The sequence below is a fragment of the Pieris rapae genome, chromosome 13 (assembly GCF_905147795.1).
Source record: "Pieris rapae chromosome 13, ilPieRapa1.1, whole genome shotgun sequence".
Taxonomy (NCBI): domain Eukaryota; kingdom Metazoa; phylum Arthropoda; class Insecta; order Lepidoptera; family Pieridae; genus Pieris; species Pieris rapae.
The window spans coordinates 5,804,192-5,823,653 of NC_059521.1; the positions used below are offsets into that span (position 1 = coordinate 5,804,192).

General features: G+C 33.0%; 1 protein-coding gene across 2 annotated transcripts; it reads right to left on the minus strand.

Moving 5' to 3' along the window:
- Positions 1–927: 927 nt before the first annotated feature.
- LOC110998970 (suppressor of cytokine signaling 2) lies at positions 928–18,964 on the minus strand. Of its 2 annotated transcripts, none has more exons than XM_022267795.2 (4): positions 18,610–18,964; positions 4,760–5,034; positions 3,740–3,885; positions 928–2,197 (listed from the first exon to the last, which is right to left on the minus strand). In XM_022267795.2, the coding sequence occupies exons 1-4, from the start codon at positions 18,626–18,628 to the stop codon at positions 1,870–1,872; spliced, it is 768 nt and encodes a 255-aa protein (XP_022123487.1). In that variant the 5' UTR covers positions 18,629–18,964; the 3' UTR covers positions 928–1,869. The 2 variants fall into 2 exon arrangements, with proteins under 2 accessions (XP_022123487.1, XP_022123486.2); XM_022267794.2 differs by lacking the exon at positions 18,610–18,964 and adding an exon at positions 5,771–6,447.
- Between the last annotated feature and the right edge of the window lie 498 nt (positions 18,965–19,462).

The window sequence follows — 19,462 nt, forward strand, 5'->3', positions numbered from 1 at the left end:
CCGGAAATGAGAAAGCCGATCAGCTTGCCAAGGAAGCTATAAAGGATGGAGATAATATAGTCCCGTAGTGTACGTGAATTATTATAGCGGAAATGACGAATGACCGACTCAATGAGAACATTCAAACGGCTACAGATTCCCTGCTGAAAAGAGTTCCGACCACTGAAATCGTTATACTTAGCGATTTTAACGCCCATCATGCCGATTGGCTCGTCTATGAAACCACTGATCACGCGGGAAGATGCTTTCACGTCTTTGCTTTAGCGTACGACTTGACACAAATGGTCCCTGCGATTACGCGAATACCAGATGTGGATGGTCATAAACCCTCTTTGTTGGACCTTCTGCCGACTTTAACTCCGGAGAACTATCAAGTCTCTGTTGACCCGCCATTGGGTTCATCGGAACATTCTTTGCTCCGGAGCATTGTGCCGTTCACACGTGCAATTGTAATTTAAATAAACTGTTCGAAATTTCATGACGAATGAAATATTAACATTGCTATAGAGATTATCTAAGTCGTAAAAGCAATCCATTGACTCTATCTTCCTTAAGTCGAGCGGGTCTGAAGGCATCCTCCCGAGTTGGCTCCGGTACTAACGCACCGTTCCGTTACCTGTAGGGGAAAGTTTGTATAATAACGAGCCCCTGAGGACTTGGACCTATAACTAGCAACTGTTTGTAGGACATAATTAATGGCTTTTCGTAAGGAATAAATCGTGAAAAAAAAAGCCACAAGGCCTTAAACCAATAAGCACACGACGTATGTCTGCCACAGAAGGCTGATCACCTGTTTGCCTCTTATAAAACCAAATGATCACGAAATAGATACAGAAATCTAAGGCCCAGATCTGAGGTTGTAGCGGCAAAGGTATTTTTCAAATATTAGGATAAGATGGAATTAAAGCCCAAAATAAAACCACATCATAAAGGCAGATATTTTTTATATAAATTATTTGCAGTTCTTTTCATACATTAGTCTACAAACATTTACTATTATGTCACACTTATTGTAATTGGTGCTTTTAATCTTATAATAAAGAATACATGAGATTTGAGGCTGAATCACTGATTTGACTCATAAATAATATATCAGCGATTTGTCTTCAAATTTACACATTTTCCCAATATCATATATAACATAAGGTTATTTATATAATTTTAAATTATTATTGTAAACACGTTTGATAATAAATATAAGTTGCCAATCTTGAATGATACTGTCACTAAAAATCATATACTTATTGATACTATTGTAGGTACATTTTATTTAGTGAATGTCACTAGCCATACTTATTGAACCATTAAATGGTTGGTATACATTTCGACAAACTAATTAAAATTAAAAAATAAATAGGAATATGAACAAGAACTATTTACAAAGTCAGCCTCAAAAACAATTTTAACACAAATGGCACATTTTGTACAGACAATTGTGATATGGATGCATCAAATAAAAAATAATAAAATATTGGCTGTTATTACATTATATGACCCTCTGTACTAAAATGAGTAAATTTTATTCATAACTAAAGTTTTAATATAAATAAATTTACCAAAACATGTTCTTGCATAGGAACAAATATTAGCATATAACCTAGGTTAGTTGAGAAATAAATAATATAGCTCTAAATAGTGTGATGTTACTTAATATAATGGACAAGATCGGGCATTCAGATTGAATATCAGACGAAAAACATGCGTTCAAATCAGTCTTGCATTACATTATATACAGAGAAACAACTTCTACAATCAATACTATCAAATAATACGGTATAACTGTTAGTTAAGGAGCCTGCCTTAGTCCTAGCATCCTGTACTAGTGCAATTCGCTAATACCCTAATAATTTACTATTTGACAGATCTATGTTAGATTGAGTAGGCGTATTCGCCGAGGTATTCGATGAGTGTGGAGGGGAGGGGCAATAGTCTATGTTTCGGAGCGGTCCAAAGTTTGGGAGTTAGTGGGTTGGAGTCCAATGCTTTATGGATGGCGATCCGAGCGGAGTGTAGGAGGGATGGTGGGGATTTTCTTAGTGGATTTTTAAGGAGAACAGGGGAATGTGCACATCCCTCTCGGTCAACCCAGACGGTGCCCGCTGCCCCGCGCTCCCCTAGACGCGTGTAGTGTTGTATTAATTCGATCACACATCGGAATCTTGGCATAAACCTGGCGAGCGGCCTGTCGCAGTCAAATCTGGAAGAAAAGAAAATCATTATTAATATATTTAAAAAATCAGCGCAAGGAGACATTATTTATACTGTTTTAAAATTACACTAGGTATTTAAAAAATAAATCAGTGGCGCTACAACCTCTTTACGTCTTGGTCTCAGATTTTTGAATCTGTTTCATGGTCATTTTTAAATCTAATAGGCAAGTAGGTGATCAGGCTCCAGTGTCTGACACATGTCGTCGACTTTTTGGGTCTAAGACATGTCGGTTTCCTCACGATGTTTTCCTTCACCGTTTGAGCAAATGTTAAATGCGCATATAGAAAGAAACTCCAATGGTGCACAGCCCGGGATCGAACCTACGCCCTCAGGTATGAGAGTCGCACGCTGAAGCCACTAGGCCAACACTGCTCCTTAGGTATTTAAAAACGTTATTTAAAATTTGCAGTTAAACATGACGTCAAGGTATACATACAGCAATAAGGTGTAAATAGTGCTATTTAACCCAGAAACAGCGCGATACTACGAACTACTACCGCCCACCTAACAAGGGTTACCACTTGCCTGACTAATGTTATTTATCAACAGATAAACAATTTTGGAATTTGTTCCATGAACAGATAACAATTGTAAATAACAACAGTAATCTTAGAGCTGTTTTTTAAAATACATATTTATTTTCATTTTAATATTTCACACAAAGTCCAAGAATAACTTACTAGACATTGGACTTTATTATCTTTACAATATTACGTAAATATATTGATGAATGGAATCAGTATTTAGTCCAATTTTATTAATGCTTGCGCTGACTCAGTTCTTGCTAATAGTCATATAACCTTGCTATTTTTGTCATTTGTCTAATTTTATTAGCATTAGTAAAATACTTCTCTTTGATTGATCAACACTCTCAATTCTCAGTTTAGAGTTTTTACTTATTTATTTTTACATCAGAACATGCCGGACACAATCTCAGTATATACCCCAGGCAACAAAGAAATTACATAATTTTGAATTACGGTTGGCACTCTAATAAACTTATCTGTGACATAAACTCTATTCATACAGATCAGTGCTTTATTGTGTTGAGACTGAAATTTTATGATTACAGTACCAGTATACTACGCAAATAACATTACATACATTACTCGCATGTTTACTGAAACCGAATGTTTAATAGAATAAGTACACTGATAAGAGTTTATAGCTTATCTTTCTTAGAACACTCTTATAAATACTGATATCAGAGGCCAAATCTTCTACATAAATATATCTTAATTCTTATTATTTAAATATACATGTGATAATATTTTATATAAAAAATGTTTTGTAGCTTCCATTTAACTTAAGGGTAGAAAACAAAACTTTTAAGAGCTATTTCAGGCAAATGTATGTTTGTTAGAAAAGGCACTAAATTAATGTTGTTTAGGAAATTGAAACAAAAAGAGATTAATTACACTGTTTAAGTAACCACTGAAATTACTTGCTTTACTTTCTGTAGATTAGCTATCAAGTTATTAATAAAGTACAATTGTTTTTGTTAAAGAATCACGGTATTTATCCTTACCTAAAATAGCCCTGCTCATAATGCATCCGTACGGAGGTTGGACCTCGTTCAGTTTGTACTGACAGTGAGAAAATGAAATTTCTATCCCTAGAATCCCTTATTACAAAAGCTCCAACACTGACATCCTTCAAGAGGTTCCTTGCTCCCTGAAAATAGAAAAATCAGTTATGTTAACGATAATATTAAATGTAATTTCTGTTATGATAATGAAATAAAATGGGAAATCATAGATATACAATTCTGTATCTATACAGTGTAAACTTTATAAATTAATAATGGAGGTATGCTGCCTCTTCTAATGTTATAGAGAATTAGTTGCAGTCATATGGGTGAAATAATTGTTTCACTGTTTTAGTACCTGAACATAAAAAAAACTAGAAAAACATATTCCAGTATTTTTCTATGTTTAAGGCACTTTGATATTGGATCTAATAAAGAACTAACTTGAAAAGAAATCAACACTGACTGCAAACAGTGTATGTGAAACACTTTTCAGGAAATGAAATTTTATAGAATATCTATTTTAATGATAAATCAAATAAGCAACTAAACATTTTTTGGTTCATTAGTTTTGAAACTGAAACTTATATTGTGCCACTGAGAATTGATAATTATTTCCAGTAGTATTTTACTGTGAACTGATATTAAATAGAATAGCTGATAATGCCTTATCTGTAGGTTATATTATTTTTGCTTTTGCTAGGAAATGAAAATTACTATAAACATTATCTATAACCCTCTATAGATATAACATTATCAGAAAAAATAATATCTTGTTATTAGTCAATTCAGTTCTCTGAATATATATGACAAAGTAATATTCAAATCGATATATTTAGATTTAACATGCAAGAGACTTTTGTAAGCATATTACTTTTTTTTCACAAATCCTTGATTGTGGACCTGTTGGCATCATAAAGTCTAGGCTTTTTTATTTCATTCCAAAATTAATGTTTCAATCATAAATATAATACATGAAGTTATAGAATAAGTAATATTAAAAAAGTATTTGGATGTTACCTGCCAATCTAAATTGCCATAATACCAGCCAGATAGCCGGAGGGCTTTAAGGGTATCTTCCAGGCGTTTTAGTTCTTCATTATAAGGAGATGGAAGTGGTGCTGGTACTGTGTAGAGTGAGTGAGGCAGGTAGGGCTGTATTGTGAAGGGTGGAGTCAGTGGTGTAAGTGCCTTAGAGCAGGACAGCGAGAGGTGTAGTTCGTGTTTACAGTTGGGACAGCAGGCTACACCATTACACCAGCTGTTTAGTGGCACCCCAACCTCAACACAAGCATCTGTAAATAACATTTTTAAAATTAATTATTGTAACACATATTTTAGTCTTTGTGAACGATTACACCAATAACTTGTGACCTATTCTACCTATACTCATGAGTCTCTAATAGAAAGTAGGTAGACCTTTTCTGATTTCCCACCCAAAGCAGAGACCTGTTATCACATAAAGGAAAACACAACAGTTTCCTTGAATAGAACAATTGGATTAATCATATGTCAATTATTACTATCAAGCGGAACTTTATATATGATGTAAAGCTTTTCCTCATAAAACTATAAATATGCTTCTAGCTTTTATCTTATATTGTAACAAACATTCTGGTATTTTTTTAAGGAAAGGATAATATAATTGATATTTCAGAACACTTGAACCACATTAAACTATTGAATGCATAAAATAGATCTAGTTTTCTAATGTAAATTTGTGTTTTTGATTGTAAATATATAAATTTAGAGATTTTGTATGTTTATACTTTTCAAAAGATACTACAGACATTTCCATTATAATCTAGCAAAAAGCTGTTTGAAAATACTTTGTTCAGGGGACCAATTGACAAAATGGATATAAAACTAAGATTAATTTTGTTTTAGTATGCATATAGAATATAATTGTGGATCCAGAAAACATGAAACCAATATAAATAAAGTTAACCTCAATTTGTACTAGCCATGTTTACATAGTAAAAGTAAAACTAAGTACCTGAATATACATTTATATATATATAAAGAACTCACTTTGCGAAGGTATTGTCGCTATTGTCATATTTAAAGGACGTATTTCTGCTTCTCGTCTTTCAATCAAACACATTTGCCGTTTCGGTGGACAATTATTTGTTCCACCTAAATCCTCTTCAGGGGCCACGATTTAAAAAATATCAAACACAAAACTAAAGCTTTAGATAATATTGTGAAACTATTTCATTTTAAAATAACACGAGAATTCTGAAAAAATCCATCCACTGAACAACTTTCACTAATGTAATTTCACTCTCGCCTTTAAGGCGCCAACGCCAATAATCCAAATTCCAAAAATGTAAAATGTCAAACCCAAGCCTTGGACTTTCTAAACGTCACTAGTGCCGTACACTAACCAAAGACAAAATCTGTTAAGATTGAAAATAGTTATTAATTCAGCTTGAATTGATAAATTATCGTATAGTAAAGGCACACATGAACACTACCCGACGGTTAATTGAACACTGAGGATTGTAAAGTGTAAACCGTGAGGGCCTGAGGACCAACGGCCAATGTGTAAAAAGTATGACTGGCAATTACTGTAGTAAATACACAAAAGTAACTATAGATACAGTTGTTAACAGGGGGGATCGCGCGGGAGGACAAGGGCCTCCTCTCAGTAACGCTGCGCACACTAAACGAGTGACAAGACAGCTGTCTTTGGCACGAATGCGAATACGAAATACGAATGACGAAACACGGGCGTTGAGTACTTCTGGGAACTCATTCACAAACTAACAATCTAATCATTTGTTAGCTATCATTATTATAATATTGTTTATACGTGTTAAATTTCTACGTAAATTTAGATAAATATAATTAAATTTAATTAAATCGACTCAATTGAAAGGAAGGATAGTACGTAGACATGAAAAGTACACGTATAATTGAAAAATAAAATTGAATCAATATAGTAGCTGAGATATATAGAATAGAAATTGTTAATATTTAACATTACTTATTATAACGAGATATGAACGCAGGTGTTCGGTTAGCATACAAAATTCGGACGTGCCTTAGACAGTGAGTTCGCCGTAGTGCGATTATATTTGGCGTTCTCAGAATCCCCTACCTGCATTCAAAGCTTTCACATCGACGAACCATCTGCTATTTGGGTGCTCACACATCGGCAGCTGCGCATTATTTAATGTTATCATATTATATCCTACATATAGTTGTAGAATGTATGCTACTTCTACTAATCCTAATACCATACAAATAAATTATGTAATATCATAGAAAAAAACAAATCAGTTGTATATATAGGAGAATATGTTTTATTTATCACAGCTATTAAAAAACGTGTTCATTGTGTAAAAATCAATATGAGCAAAAAGGTTTTATCGCAAAGGCTTTATTATTATTATTATTGTATAGCTTCCTTTAAAATGAATATGGCTTACAAACTCAAACAGATTTAAAATGAAATTTTCCCGAGAATCGTAAAATTGAATTTCTAAATTTGCTAAAGGTATGCATACCTAATACGAAATATACAACAACTATACAATTTCTACACTAGTCTACGTCGACTATCGGCTAAGTCGACTAATTGAACTAAGAGGAATAGTTTTAGCTAAAAAATTTAATACGTAAAGTAAAGATTTTGCAGTCTCCATCGCTGAAGTTACCTCCATCCTACATACAACACAGAATAGCGATAAACTAATAATGATACAAAAATCTTTAATATACCCAGACGTATACGCAGGAGTTTCATAGTAAAATAAAACAATATAGAAAGTCGCACCCACATTCTGCCTTCGGATTGTATTGTTTGTGGGAGGATTTCTTGAAATTGTATGTTGTATGACAGTATCTTTCTTAGAATCGCCTTTGTCGCTATTTACGAAGTTATATTTCAAGTTACACCTTGGAGTTCTTTGGACTCAGCTTTGTTAATAAAATTACCAGAAATACAGAACAATAACGTTTTCTAATAAAAAAAACGAGAAAAAAATTTTTTTTTTACAAACTCGATCTAATCCAAATAACTGGTAAGATATGTGTGTATAATCCATAAATAATTTTAATATTAATATATCTGTTTGTCCTGACTGTCCATAATTACAATAACCTAACCTAAAGTGTCTCATTAATTAAGTGTTAATGGTTACTCATAAGTATAGATAAATAATACAAGTTCTATGGCTCTTACTACGGCCGTGGTGATGTTTTCACCTCAGAATTGGAACACATTACATTATATATTATTTCCGAGTCATAACAAGTTGTAGCGGGTTAGCAACGAGCATTGTACTTTTACCTACGTTACACAACATACGATAAATTCATTCTTGGAAATCACTTCAATATAACATTTAAATTGACTTTCGTAAAAGGCTTTTAAATATTTATAAGCAATACAAAGAAATTGGAAATCCATTTCTAAAGGAAAAAGTTTTATGTATATCTGTATATACATATTCTATTATAATAATAGTTCCTGTATAGCTGCAGGATAGGTACAACTCAACTAAACAAACTTTCCATCAGCGAGATTGCATGAAACAAAAATGAGACGCAATAACAGTTCATATTTGGATTCGTTGAGTCTAAAAAAGCATGAACCAACATTCTTAGAACCAAATATATCCAGACTTAAGTCGAAGGTGCTTTATACTACGTTGCCATGACAACGGCCATAGATCATAATAACGAGAATCGTCAATGATTTCATCGTTTATCTCTATTTCTGGGACGTCTGCGCCTTCTACGTATTTTATCTCTCATATTTCATTGGCACTAGTATAAGTTCTATTAATTGGATAATATTGTAATAAAAATATTACGTACATAGTGAGATCATTCTTCTTTATAGAAGCTTGGATTATATTTGGTACTGTATAGATGTGATGGCGAAGGAAAACGTGTGACGACACAGACAATAGCAACATAGAGTTGTTTATGGTCATTATTTTTTAATACAATTATTATTTAAACACGGATTTGAAGTGTGTTCTGTATTGGGCAAACGGAGGTCGTAACGGAACTAGCAGCAAGGCGCTATTTCGGTGAATTGGTACGGACACTTTTAGTGGAAGAAGACAATCGCTTATTTTGTGAGTGTTAAAAGCAGAATACTAGGAACCACTCGTCATGCGTACATTATTTATCGTTCTGTAGAAATATACCCTGACTCATATACCTTTGTTTTATTTTTAACCGGCCTTGTATTGAAAACTTTTAAAATCTTTGGCATCATAATGCAACGTACTCTTGTTTGTTTTATTTTTAATTATGGATCCTGATCTGTATTTATTTATTAATCCAATCGAATTAAGAAATTGATATCTCACTTGGCTTTAGTAATCGAGTTATTGTATCGCAAAAAATTACATTATAATCTATGGACTTTTAATTTAATTTGTATACATATTCTTTTGTAAATTCTAACCCGGACGGACCGAAACACAAACTTAAATTATTTAAACAACATTTCGTCAGGTAATATCAACACGAACATGATATCAATACACAAAAATGTGAATAAACATCTGTACTTCGTGTTTCTCGAAACAAAATGGACACGTAAAAATCAAAAAGAAATGCCATTCAATTACGAAACGAAATCGAAGTTTCTGAGAACAATTTTAATGTTCCGCGAATATCGAGGGCCGATATTAAAACATTTTGTTTAGCAATATCTTGGATAAAGGTGATTCTCGGAAGGACCTTTAATAAAGACTTCTAAGTGGTGTTGATATTGTTTTTTACAACTTCTGTTTAATGGTTTTCTTATTGGATTTGACAAGTGAGTCAGACCACAGAACATTTAACATAATTGAATTGTTCTGTTATCCAGATCCACAGAGATATAATTGGGAAATCTGTGGTCAAACATTTAAATATGGTTGCAAAATCTACATAGCTTTGGTCAAGTAAAAGTATTAATACGAGTACGAATTGATGCTAAAAGATTTAAACAATGAAACTTCGAATTTTTTTAGTAAGGACGATGCTGATTGTACATACGAAGTTGGAACAAAAAGGAAATGTGCTCAAGTCTTTTGCTTTCCAAATTACGCTTGGAGCAAACAGACTGCATTTCTGGCTTACCATATCTATTTAATAGCAATTAAGGAAAGAGTTTTCGTACTTGCTTATGTAGAGTACGGAATCAAAACCCACTAAGGGGTTTAACCCTGGTGCCTTGATGCATTCAACAGTATAGGTAGAGGGATATACCCTCTGTGAAAACATTGAATAATTATTTATACACCGAAAATGAATTTCGAACACCTTCATTATATCTATCTTATTTATATAATGTAATATAGGTAAAATAATCTTAAGGAAGTCCATTAAAACGTCATTTCTACGCATACAAATATGTATTCGATATACTAATAATAAATCGAACAGTCACAATAATTGACCTATATCGAATGGAATTTTCCAAAAGCTCGTTGCATCACAGCATTAATTTCCAGGGATAATGTTAATGATATTTGTATATAAGTAGATTAGATTTTCGGTTAGAACAAATTTTAATCCAAAGTAGAGGACCATGAATATCCTATTACGTATTTAGTTATGACTATGTGACTAGTGAACCTCCACTGACTGCAACGCGAGAAACGCCTTCGCTTTTTTCATCAGCGCATTTTTATTAAATTGGATCTTCGACTGTAGCGACGCGACCCATTTACTACAACTATAATCAATAATACGCGTATGTCGTATTTGACGATTATTTATCAATAAATTGCACGAGCAAGGTAAAGTACTAAAACAAATAAAAAAGTATATAGTTACACAAAAAAATTCGAGAGAGAAAAATAAACAATATTTTCTTAAATTACCTGTTCGAAAATATTTATTTTTTAAGGAAAATTCAAGAGACAAATAAGAATACATTTACAATACTTAGAAGCTGACAGTAACGATCGTAAATATCGTATTTGATTAACATTCTGAGAAAGTATGAAGATTTATTATGAAATTTATATAATTAAGCTTTCACAGTAAAGAAAATACTAGATAATTAAAAGCATAAGAGCCTAAGGGGCTTTTATGCTTGCTTTTGTTGTGGAGTAAATCACTCAACAACTCGTCAGATCAATACAGACAGCGTCCGTAGGACTAACAGTATTCAATAATCATCAGGTCGTAAAAATAGCGACACCAAATTCCAAAACAGAACAATATTTATCTAACCAGTTTTGTCACGATAACTGGAACTTTATACTAATAAAAAATCAGTTTCAACCCAATTTTTATGGTACCATCAAATCGTATATTACGTGAATTTATTCTCGTAATACATTGAGTGTTTAATAACTTATATTGAATTACATTTTCTGATAAAAATACGGCTATCATCATACATTAACAAAATGTTCCTTTTTTATTCCTATGAAATTCGGTTGAGCTATTCGATTATTCAGCCAGCGCTCTTCTCCGCGTTCAATAGAAGCGCAGTTTCCAAAAATTCATTTGCGTACGTTAAAGTCATAACGTTGCCTTCCATAATCCAGTTCAAAATAATCGGCTTTTAGTCGCATATTAAATGGACTAAAGATAAGTTCTAAAATATTAGATTTTACTCCGTCTGCTATATTTGTTATTTGCTTTGTAAGAAACAGATTAATTACCATAGGCTACTAGCAGACTCGGCCAAGCGTTGCTGTGGCTAAGGTTTTTGTTATATTACATAGTAGTAAGCTATTCAAGGGAAACTGATGTGAAAGGAGCTTATGTGAAACGTTGGTACTTTTAACACGTTAGAATGGTATCAAATAATAAACAAAAAATTTGCAATAAAATGAAATTGCGACTATAATTAAAGATCTAAGCTATCCCATTTTTTAAATTGGACCAGACTGAACCCGGTGTGCAAATTTGATTGATATCGGTTCGGTAGTTTAGGAGTCCATCGCGGACAAACATCGTGACAGGAAATTTATATATATATTAAGATATAACCAAAGATAATTTATGTCAACTAGCTTAGGCAAGAATAATTGTCTTTCTTGAATATTTTGTCTTTATTAAGGTGGCGGGATTTAATAGAGGTTTTGCAGCTTTGTATAAGGCTATATGTAGTTAATATGTTATGTAATTATAAAAAGGCAAATCTTTCGTAATAATTTTTTATCTACTTCACTCACTACAAAAACTTTTTTTCAGTTAGCACCATAGATCACTGAACGTAACGGCATTTCCTCCTGCTCGTTATCAATTTCCGGTGTTTGCATTTGACACCTGGCAGTAAGGAAGTCGAAATACTGTATATAATTTATTTATTTTTTAATATTTTCGTATTTGTTTAAAAACACACTTGATAAATAGTTAAATATGTTACATGATAAATAATTTGTTTATGAGATTGTAGTTAAAACAATTAAATTATTTTCAAAGAAATGATTTACATGGATTTTTATTAATGACAGTGAATGCGGTACATACAAAACAGCGTTAAAAGTATTTAAATACTCAACGTACGGAGAAATCAGGCTTCTAAGAAATACGATTCAAATTTAACGCTTAAGAATTCCACAAGTAGGTGGGTTGGGGCCATTCACTTTGGCCTCTGACATGCAGGCGAGGCCGATTTCATCAGGATTTAGTTGCCAACGCATTCACGTGGAATTCTATGAAACTTAAATAGTTAGATCCTGACTATTTATAACTAGAATCATACAATATATAACAAAGACCTGTACGTAATTTATATATCAAGTAGATGCTCTCATGAAATACAAAAAATATTTAGCGTGTTCTAAACATTTAGTTTTTTAAATATCTATAAAAAACTACGTCGGTTGAAGTTTTAATGACCAGCTGATTGGTCAGATATCCGTTCGCGACCTTTGAGCGGTAAATGACCTCAGATCGATTGGAGATCTGTTATATCTACTAAGTACGGATCAAGTCATTCTCTTACATATATACTTGATAGCAGTGATATCCTGGTGACCTTTTGCGAGACTTAAAAACTTAAAAAAATATTTTGTGAACTCCAAATGCTTGTAATAAATATTTTTAAGTACATCCGCATGATGACAAGTAATATAACTGCCTCGTCCTTCATAAGGAAAAGACGGAGATGATAGCAATCCATAACGTGCGGATTGGCCTCAATCCAGCGGCAATAAAAACCCGAGTACGGCCCAAAGCTCATAAAGACTTTGGCAATAAACGTTCGAATGTAGAGTTTCGCTGAGCAGCCTTCGCGTGTTCTCAGAAACAACGACCGGTTGGTCATTCGCTGCGTTCTCAGAACAACGTCAACCCGGGGCCGTTTCGATTTTTTTTAAATGACGCTCCGTTATTGAATTACGTGCCTAGCTTAGTACTTCACTTAGACGTTATCTGTAAAGTGACTATTTTTATCGTCAGCCATGAATCCGAGTGAAAGGGTTTCCTACTGAACACGTATAACTGGTTATTGGATAACCAATTTGCCCATTCACGCACTGAGTTTCTCTCAGCTTATCTTGTATCAGTTTCTGATGTCAGAATGCATGTGAGACTATAATGCTGACATGCAATGAACAAGAATACACAAGTACACTCAAACGGAAAACTTAATCTATTCTATCTATACAGTAAAGTATTTAATTATTGTAAAAAATGTATGAGTTACAAACAGGTATCGCGAGGAATATGTTTATAAGTAGGTTAAAACAGCGAAGTCCAACAGAAGGCTAGTTGGAGCTACTTTAGTAGTTTCAAAGGCGACTACTCCGCCGTGCTATTTATATGTACAGTTAGGAGAAACGATTAAGAAAACTGTCTTGTATACATATACAAAATAGCTAATTAGCTATTAATAAAGACTTTTAATATGCTTCCATTTCTAAAATGCGTTTACATGACGTTCGCTGATAACCGACGCTAATCAGTTCAGAAATGCAACTACAAATACACCACTGACGCAAATCGTGTTATAAGCAGACGTTGTCAGCCTCATGATAATTTAACCTTCACCTTACGTACTTTATCAATTAGATCTAACGATACAACCAATCTGGTCGAATGCTTTAGTGAAATCTATTTCTATGAATACCAAACGCGATAATGTTTCATAGAAAAACGGTTTTTGCATTTACATATTTTGCTTGGTCGTTGACATTAAGAACGATGTAATTGAAATTAAATAATTTTTAATGAATCACTGTGTCAAGTTCAAAAAATATTCATGTGAATAATATAGTAATTCAATTCTAGAAGTAAATCGAATATTATTTAACTAGATATGGACGCAGACAAAAAGCTGCTTTTATCGAAGGAAACAAGAACTCTTTTAGTGGAGCAAGAAGATCAAAGCAATACTTGAATCCGCTCGTTAGGCGAAAAAGTCAGTTGACTTCGCAGTACTCCGCTATTGAAATTTAAACTAGTTCACATTCTGGGAAATGTTTTTTACTTTTCCGTTTCGTCCTAGGGCAACGAAGAGCACGATTTACAACTGTAGTCGTATTGACTTGTTTATTTCACTTTTTGTTCTGTTTAAGGTTTGAATCGATTTGTTCAGCATAGTTAAATCTTTATTCCTTTTGAATATCTTTTTGTATGGAATACTCTGAATATCAGCGTTGAATAGATTGCCAAGACAGGAAGGAAATTCTAAAAATGGTTAATTGAATCGTAGATTTTGTCATTTCATATTACTCTTTCGTAGAATTTCTGTAAAACTTATATTAATATTCACTTCTCCGCTGTAGAAGTTACTTCGCTATATTCTCACGAATGTAAAGTGAAATTTATCCGCGTGTCAAAGTTTGTCGGTTCTTCGAACAAAGTGTCTGTAAAAAATATTGGTATTATACTCGCCATTTCTCAAAACAACCCTCGGGTTGAGGCTTCTGAGGATTAATTACGCGTTCCGCGTAGAGCCGCCACCGGGCCATTCGATTCTCGGTAAACACGAATCGAAAAAGGAGCAAAAACGGACGCGGTTTATTCCGAGAACACGCATACCTGCGCCAGCGCACTGCACACATCCCACCTTCCGAACGTTTCGATCCAACGCACATTTTCCTAGTAGTTTGTCTTCCGAGGAATAACTCTTTTTCATATTCCCGTTAATTCTGTTTACAGCGTTTTAATGATTGTTCATTAATTTATGTAATCAGTTTTAATCCCGTTTTAATAAGATTACATTGTTCGAGATGAAAACAAATAATAATTACGATCTCCATTAAGATATTGATGAAGCTTAGTTTCCCTTCTCTCAATCAATTAACTCGCGATAAATGGAATTCATAAAACATGCTACAAACAATTTCGCTAATTGAAAATTGGAACGAGTTAAAAGCTACCGACAATTCCACGTATTTTAGGAACCATAGCTGCTCGCCTCGACATGTTTTTCAAGATAAAGGGATCCTGCTACCAGTTTGCATAGTCTAACGATGTCGATAACACTGTTTTCTCAGAAATGTTGTATGTTTGCATTATGCAATGCATTACGGCTAACATTAAAGCATAGTATTAGCCGAGGTAAGTGTAATTTATGCACATCTATCCGTGTATCATTAGGTATACTGGTTATAATCGCGTTCTAAGAAATTTAAATTATTAAAGTTAATCAAAATTCATGCAACAATCGCGTCTTCGAAGAAACGGTCTCCATCAATTCATAATACAAAATGCTTGCTTAACATTGAAATTTTGTTGAAAACTTCATAAATAAGGATTATTATTCTAATAAAAAAGATTATTAGTCTTATTAAATAATAAATAAATAAATAAATAAAAAGCCTTTTTATTTCCTACAAATATAACTAGTCTTATTAAATATCATATATGTAATTTGTTTACATACGCAATGAAAGGTAAAAAGGTTAAAATCGAGTTAGTACAAATTCTATCCCATAATATATCTGTTGGGTTATAAATTGGTGTAAATAATTGATTTGTTAGCATTAATATAACGATATTACTATATGTTAAACTAGCTTTTACATTGAAATACGCTGGCATGCCTCATACCAATATTTTATATACATTGGCAAATAAAAATAGGAATTCTGGGGAATAAATTGAAGAGAAATACAAACACGCCGTCCTATTACGGAATAGAGTGGGTAGATAGCAATTAATTGAAGTTTCTACGTGTTTTATGTACCAACAGGGCACGAGGCATACACAGGCATCTGTTTACTTTGGACATTCAAAGGTATCGTTATCGCTTGGCATCATGACACGAGAAAAGTCGCTCTTTTAAAATAAATATTAAACACATTTCAAAAAGTCCGGTTGCCAGTGCGTTGTAGACTCATTTCTTTGTCCGGAAACAATTTTGCCTGAAATCGAGCTTAGGACTGCATTCGATAAACTCTACAACAGAGGATTCATATGTGCAATATTCTTATAGTGCAATTCAAAACATAGACTATATAAAATTACTTTGTGAATTAAGAGCGATAATTCATCAATTTTGTTCTGTCATTGAAAACCGGTGCCGGTCATTTATCCAATTCTCGTTCCAGTCAATACGGGGAACATCAAAGGTGTACGTGGAACTATTATTGTCTTTGTTTATGCTTGAAGGGAGACAATGGCGTTTTTATGCGAAACCAAAGAGTACTCAGAGCCTATTGTTTTGCGTATGCCCTATGATTATTTTCGTAGAAGGAAAGCTATTATCTGAGCAATTTTATTAAGCCTTTCGTCGAACACGAGGAGGATAAATGTTGATTGCTAGAAAAAGATGTCGTGTGGCCTCTTTAATTTTACTGGTTTGTCTGGAATTACTTTTTAAAGAATACTTTACGGTACAATTATTTTTCACTAACTCGCATTTACAATTATACTCTTTCATAACGCATGTAACCCAGAAGTTCGATCTACATAATAATCTTAGCTTATAATACATTTTGATGTCAGAAATTACAACACATTTCCCCAATGATTGTTCTATATAATATCATTGCTTTTCCTGGAACTATTGCGCATGCGAACAATGGTTCGTAACAAAACAATCAAATAAAAATTACTTGTCGGAAATGGCAAACGAATCTATTAATACATAATATTATAAATGGTCAATTTTTATAAAGGAGAAAACGCGTTGTAGAGTTTTTTGCAAATTCAAGACACAATCAAACGTGTAGAATACAGGACGTAGTAAACTAAAAATAATCTATGCACACTTAAAATAGTGTAGTTAATATATACAATACAACTTAATAATAGGAATATTTGAATTTGCCGACCGTATTTCCATACCATTATTTTTTATGGATAGACTATTAAATGATGATTGTATGAATAAATGACTTCAATATAAAATCCTTTAAAAATGTCGATGTATACAAAAGTCAAGATATGTAATACATGCGACATATTAACGTATTTAAGTAAAATCTTAATGTAAACAAATTTTCTGGTTCTAAATGGTAAAATGAAATTTTTATTTATCTATTGATGAAATTGTGATAATTTCGTATTCAAATTCACCTGAGTTCTTGTTATCGGTTATTTCTTAATGAAAATAGCCAAAATCGGTTGCGGTGCGGTTTTAATCAAAGCAAACAGCGATTGCCAATACCCTCATAGTTTACTTTAATTGAGAGATAAATATTTATGGAACTATGTATAATGGTATTAGTTTCATGAAGTAAGTAACCAAATACGTCATTTTAGGGCCTGTTTCACAATGTCCTGATAAGTTCCAAATAAGCTATTTATTACTTATTGGTAGGATAAACACTATTGTTGCGTTTCACGACTGTCAGATAGCGCTATACGTCATGAAACGCGAAGTATCTTATTTGGAACTTTTATCTTTCGATAATTTATGTGTAGCATAGCTATTTGGTACTTTATCCATACATTGTGAAACAGGCCCTTAATCTATTATATATTATTATTTACCACTGGGATAAATAATACTAATTGCTAACGATTACACCGTCACTAAACATTGCCTTGCGCCTTAACATTGTGTACTAAGGAATTTTAATTTTGGGGTTTGAGATTATGTAGGGTTGAAAGTACTATTTTAGTCACGACCTGGGTCTCAATTCTTTTAAATTATTCCAGAACAGGGTGTATAAGCATTCGTGGTCAAGTAACAAGTTTGAGTCGATAATATATATAAGTCTGGGGTTTCATTGATCCATCAATCCATCAATTATTTATCTTCTTGATAATACGACCTTAAATAAAATTAGTTCAACGCAGGCAAAATTGAAATAGCAATTATCAGTTCCGGGTGTTTCTGTGTTAATTTATAAAACGATTATAGTTTCATTAAAAGGATTTTACAATTTCAAAGAAATTATTAGAAAATTCTATGTTTAATTTAATACTGAAAATGTTGTTTACATTCGGAATAACTCGAATTATGCCAAGAACACTACAGTCACTGATTACAATTATTTAATTTTATATCAAAATACTAATAACTTTACCTATGCACGGCCGAAAGATCTGATAATAACAATATGATAACTCTAACGATTAATTATACGACGAAATTTCTTGAAACTTATATACTTAAATAAATTTCATATTTACAGGAACCCTTAAACGTCTCATCATATTATGTACATGTGTATATTATTGGTTCTAATTCACGCTGACGACTTGACATAATATACTTGTTTCTAAGGTTTCACGTATTAACTTTAAATACTTTTTTATATGTACTGGGTAGGTTGGAAACATATATTATACATATTTCACGTGACACCATTACACTACTTTAAGTTCTACTAGATTAAATCGTGTTTAATTTACAATTACCAAGACTCAGATTAATCATCTAGGTTTTGCATATATTGCCTGATCACGTGTGGCATAATTAAAATTGTTTTAAGTGTCACACATTGTATGCATATAAAACAGATTATAAACGTAAATAACTTATACTATAAACTGACCTGGAAGTTTGACCACCATTTGAGGTGTCAGCCTGTGATTGGGATCCAATTTAAACGCCTTATATCGACGAAACACAAAAACACAAGTCCACTTTTAATTATATCTCCTCAAATCCACTTTATAGCTCTCGTTTCTCCGTAGTCTTGAAGCGGTTTCGTAGAAATAGAATGCACAGGAGAAATTAATTTGCAGAATCGACTGCGTGCCGTTTCAGAATCGTGTTCTAAGAAAGTACACATTCAATTTCACTAATATCACAGATATCGCGGGTGAAAGTTCGTCGTGGCGAATACGTAAACCTTCTCTCAGGCACGAAAGTCGACTGGCGTATCGCCGCACGCGTAGTGAAATAAACACGGGAAACGAACGCAACCAGTCGCGCCTTCGTTGCCCTCACTTCCAAGAACGACCAACCTTGACGTTACCGAGAAACAACTCAAGGCATTGTCACTAATTTTATATAAATTCAGGGGACACGACAATTTCTATAGACTAAGTGAGGACTATGGAACTAAATTGTTCGGCGCTTCGTAGCGTGGAATTAATAAGCGGGTCTAAAGGTCATTCACACGCAGTCTATTTTGTGTCGAAGAGTTCACGATAATTATTGAATGTTCCATTCATATCTAAACTTCGATTAGAAAATGAGTATAAGTATAAGCTTATGGTGCGTTTTTTTCTTACTGGAGCATAAACACAAAATATGTTCGTTCCTACTACAATTACACTAAATTAAAATTTCGATTTATCTAGATAAAAATCTACTTTTAATAAATTTTATTTACGTTTTAAAATCAATCCAAGTCCAAACATTTTATACTTGAATTTACTTCAAATTATAGACGTATAGGA

Bases quoted from the DNA above. Each gene is read 5' to 3' on its own strand.
- LOC110998970 (XM_022267794.2), bottom strand. From the start codon at position 5,843: ATGTGTTTGATTGAAAGACGAGAAGCAGAAATACGTCCTTTAAATATG. The intron at 3,886-4,759 runs GTAACATCCAAA...TTCTATTTTCAG, and splicing joins ATGGCAATTTAGATTGGCAG to GGAGCAAGGAACCTCTTGAA. The intron at 2,198-3,739 runs GTAAGGATAAAT...CTTTTCTTCCAG, and splicing joins TATGAGCAGGGCTATTTTAG to ATTTGACTGCGACAGGCCGC.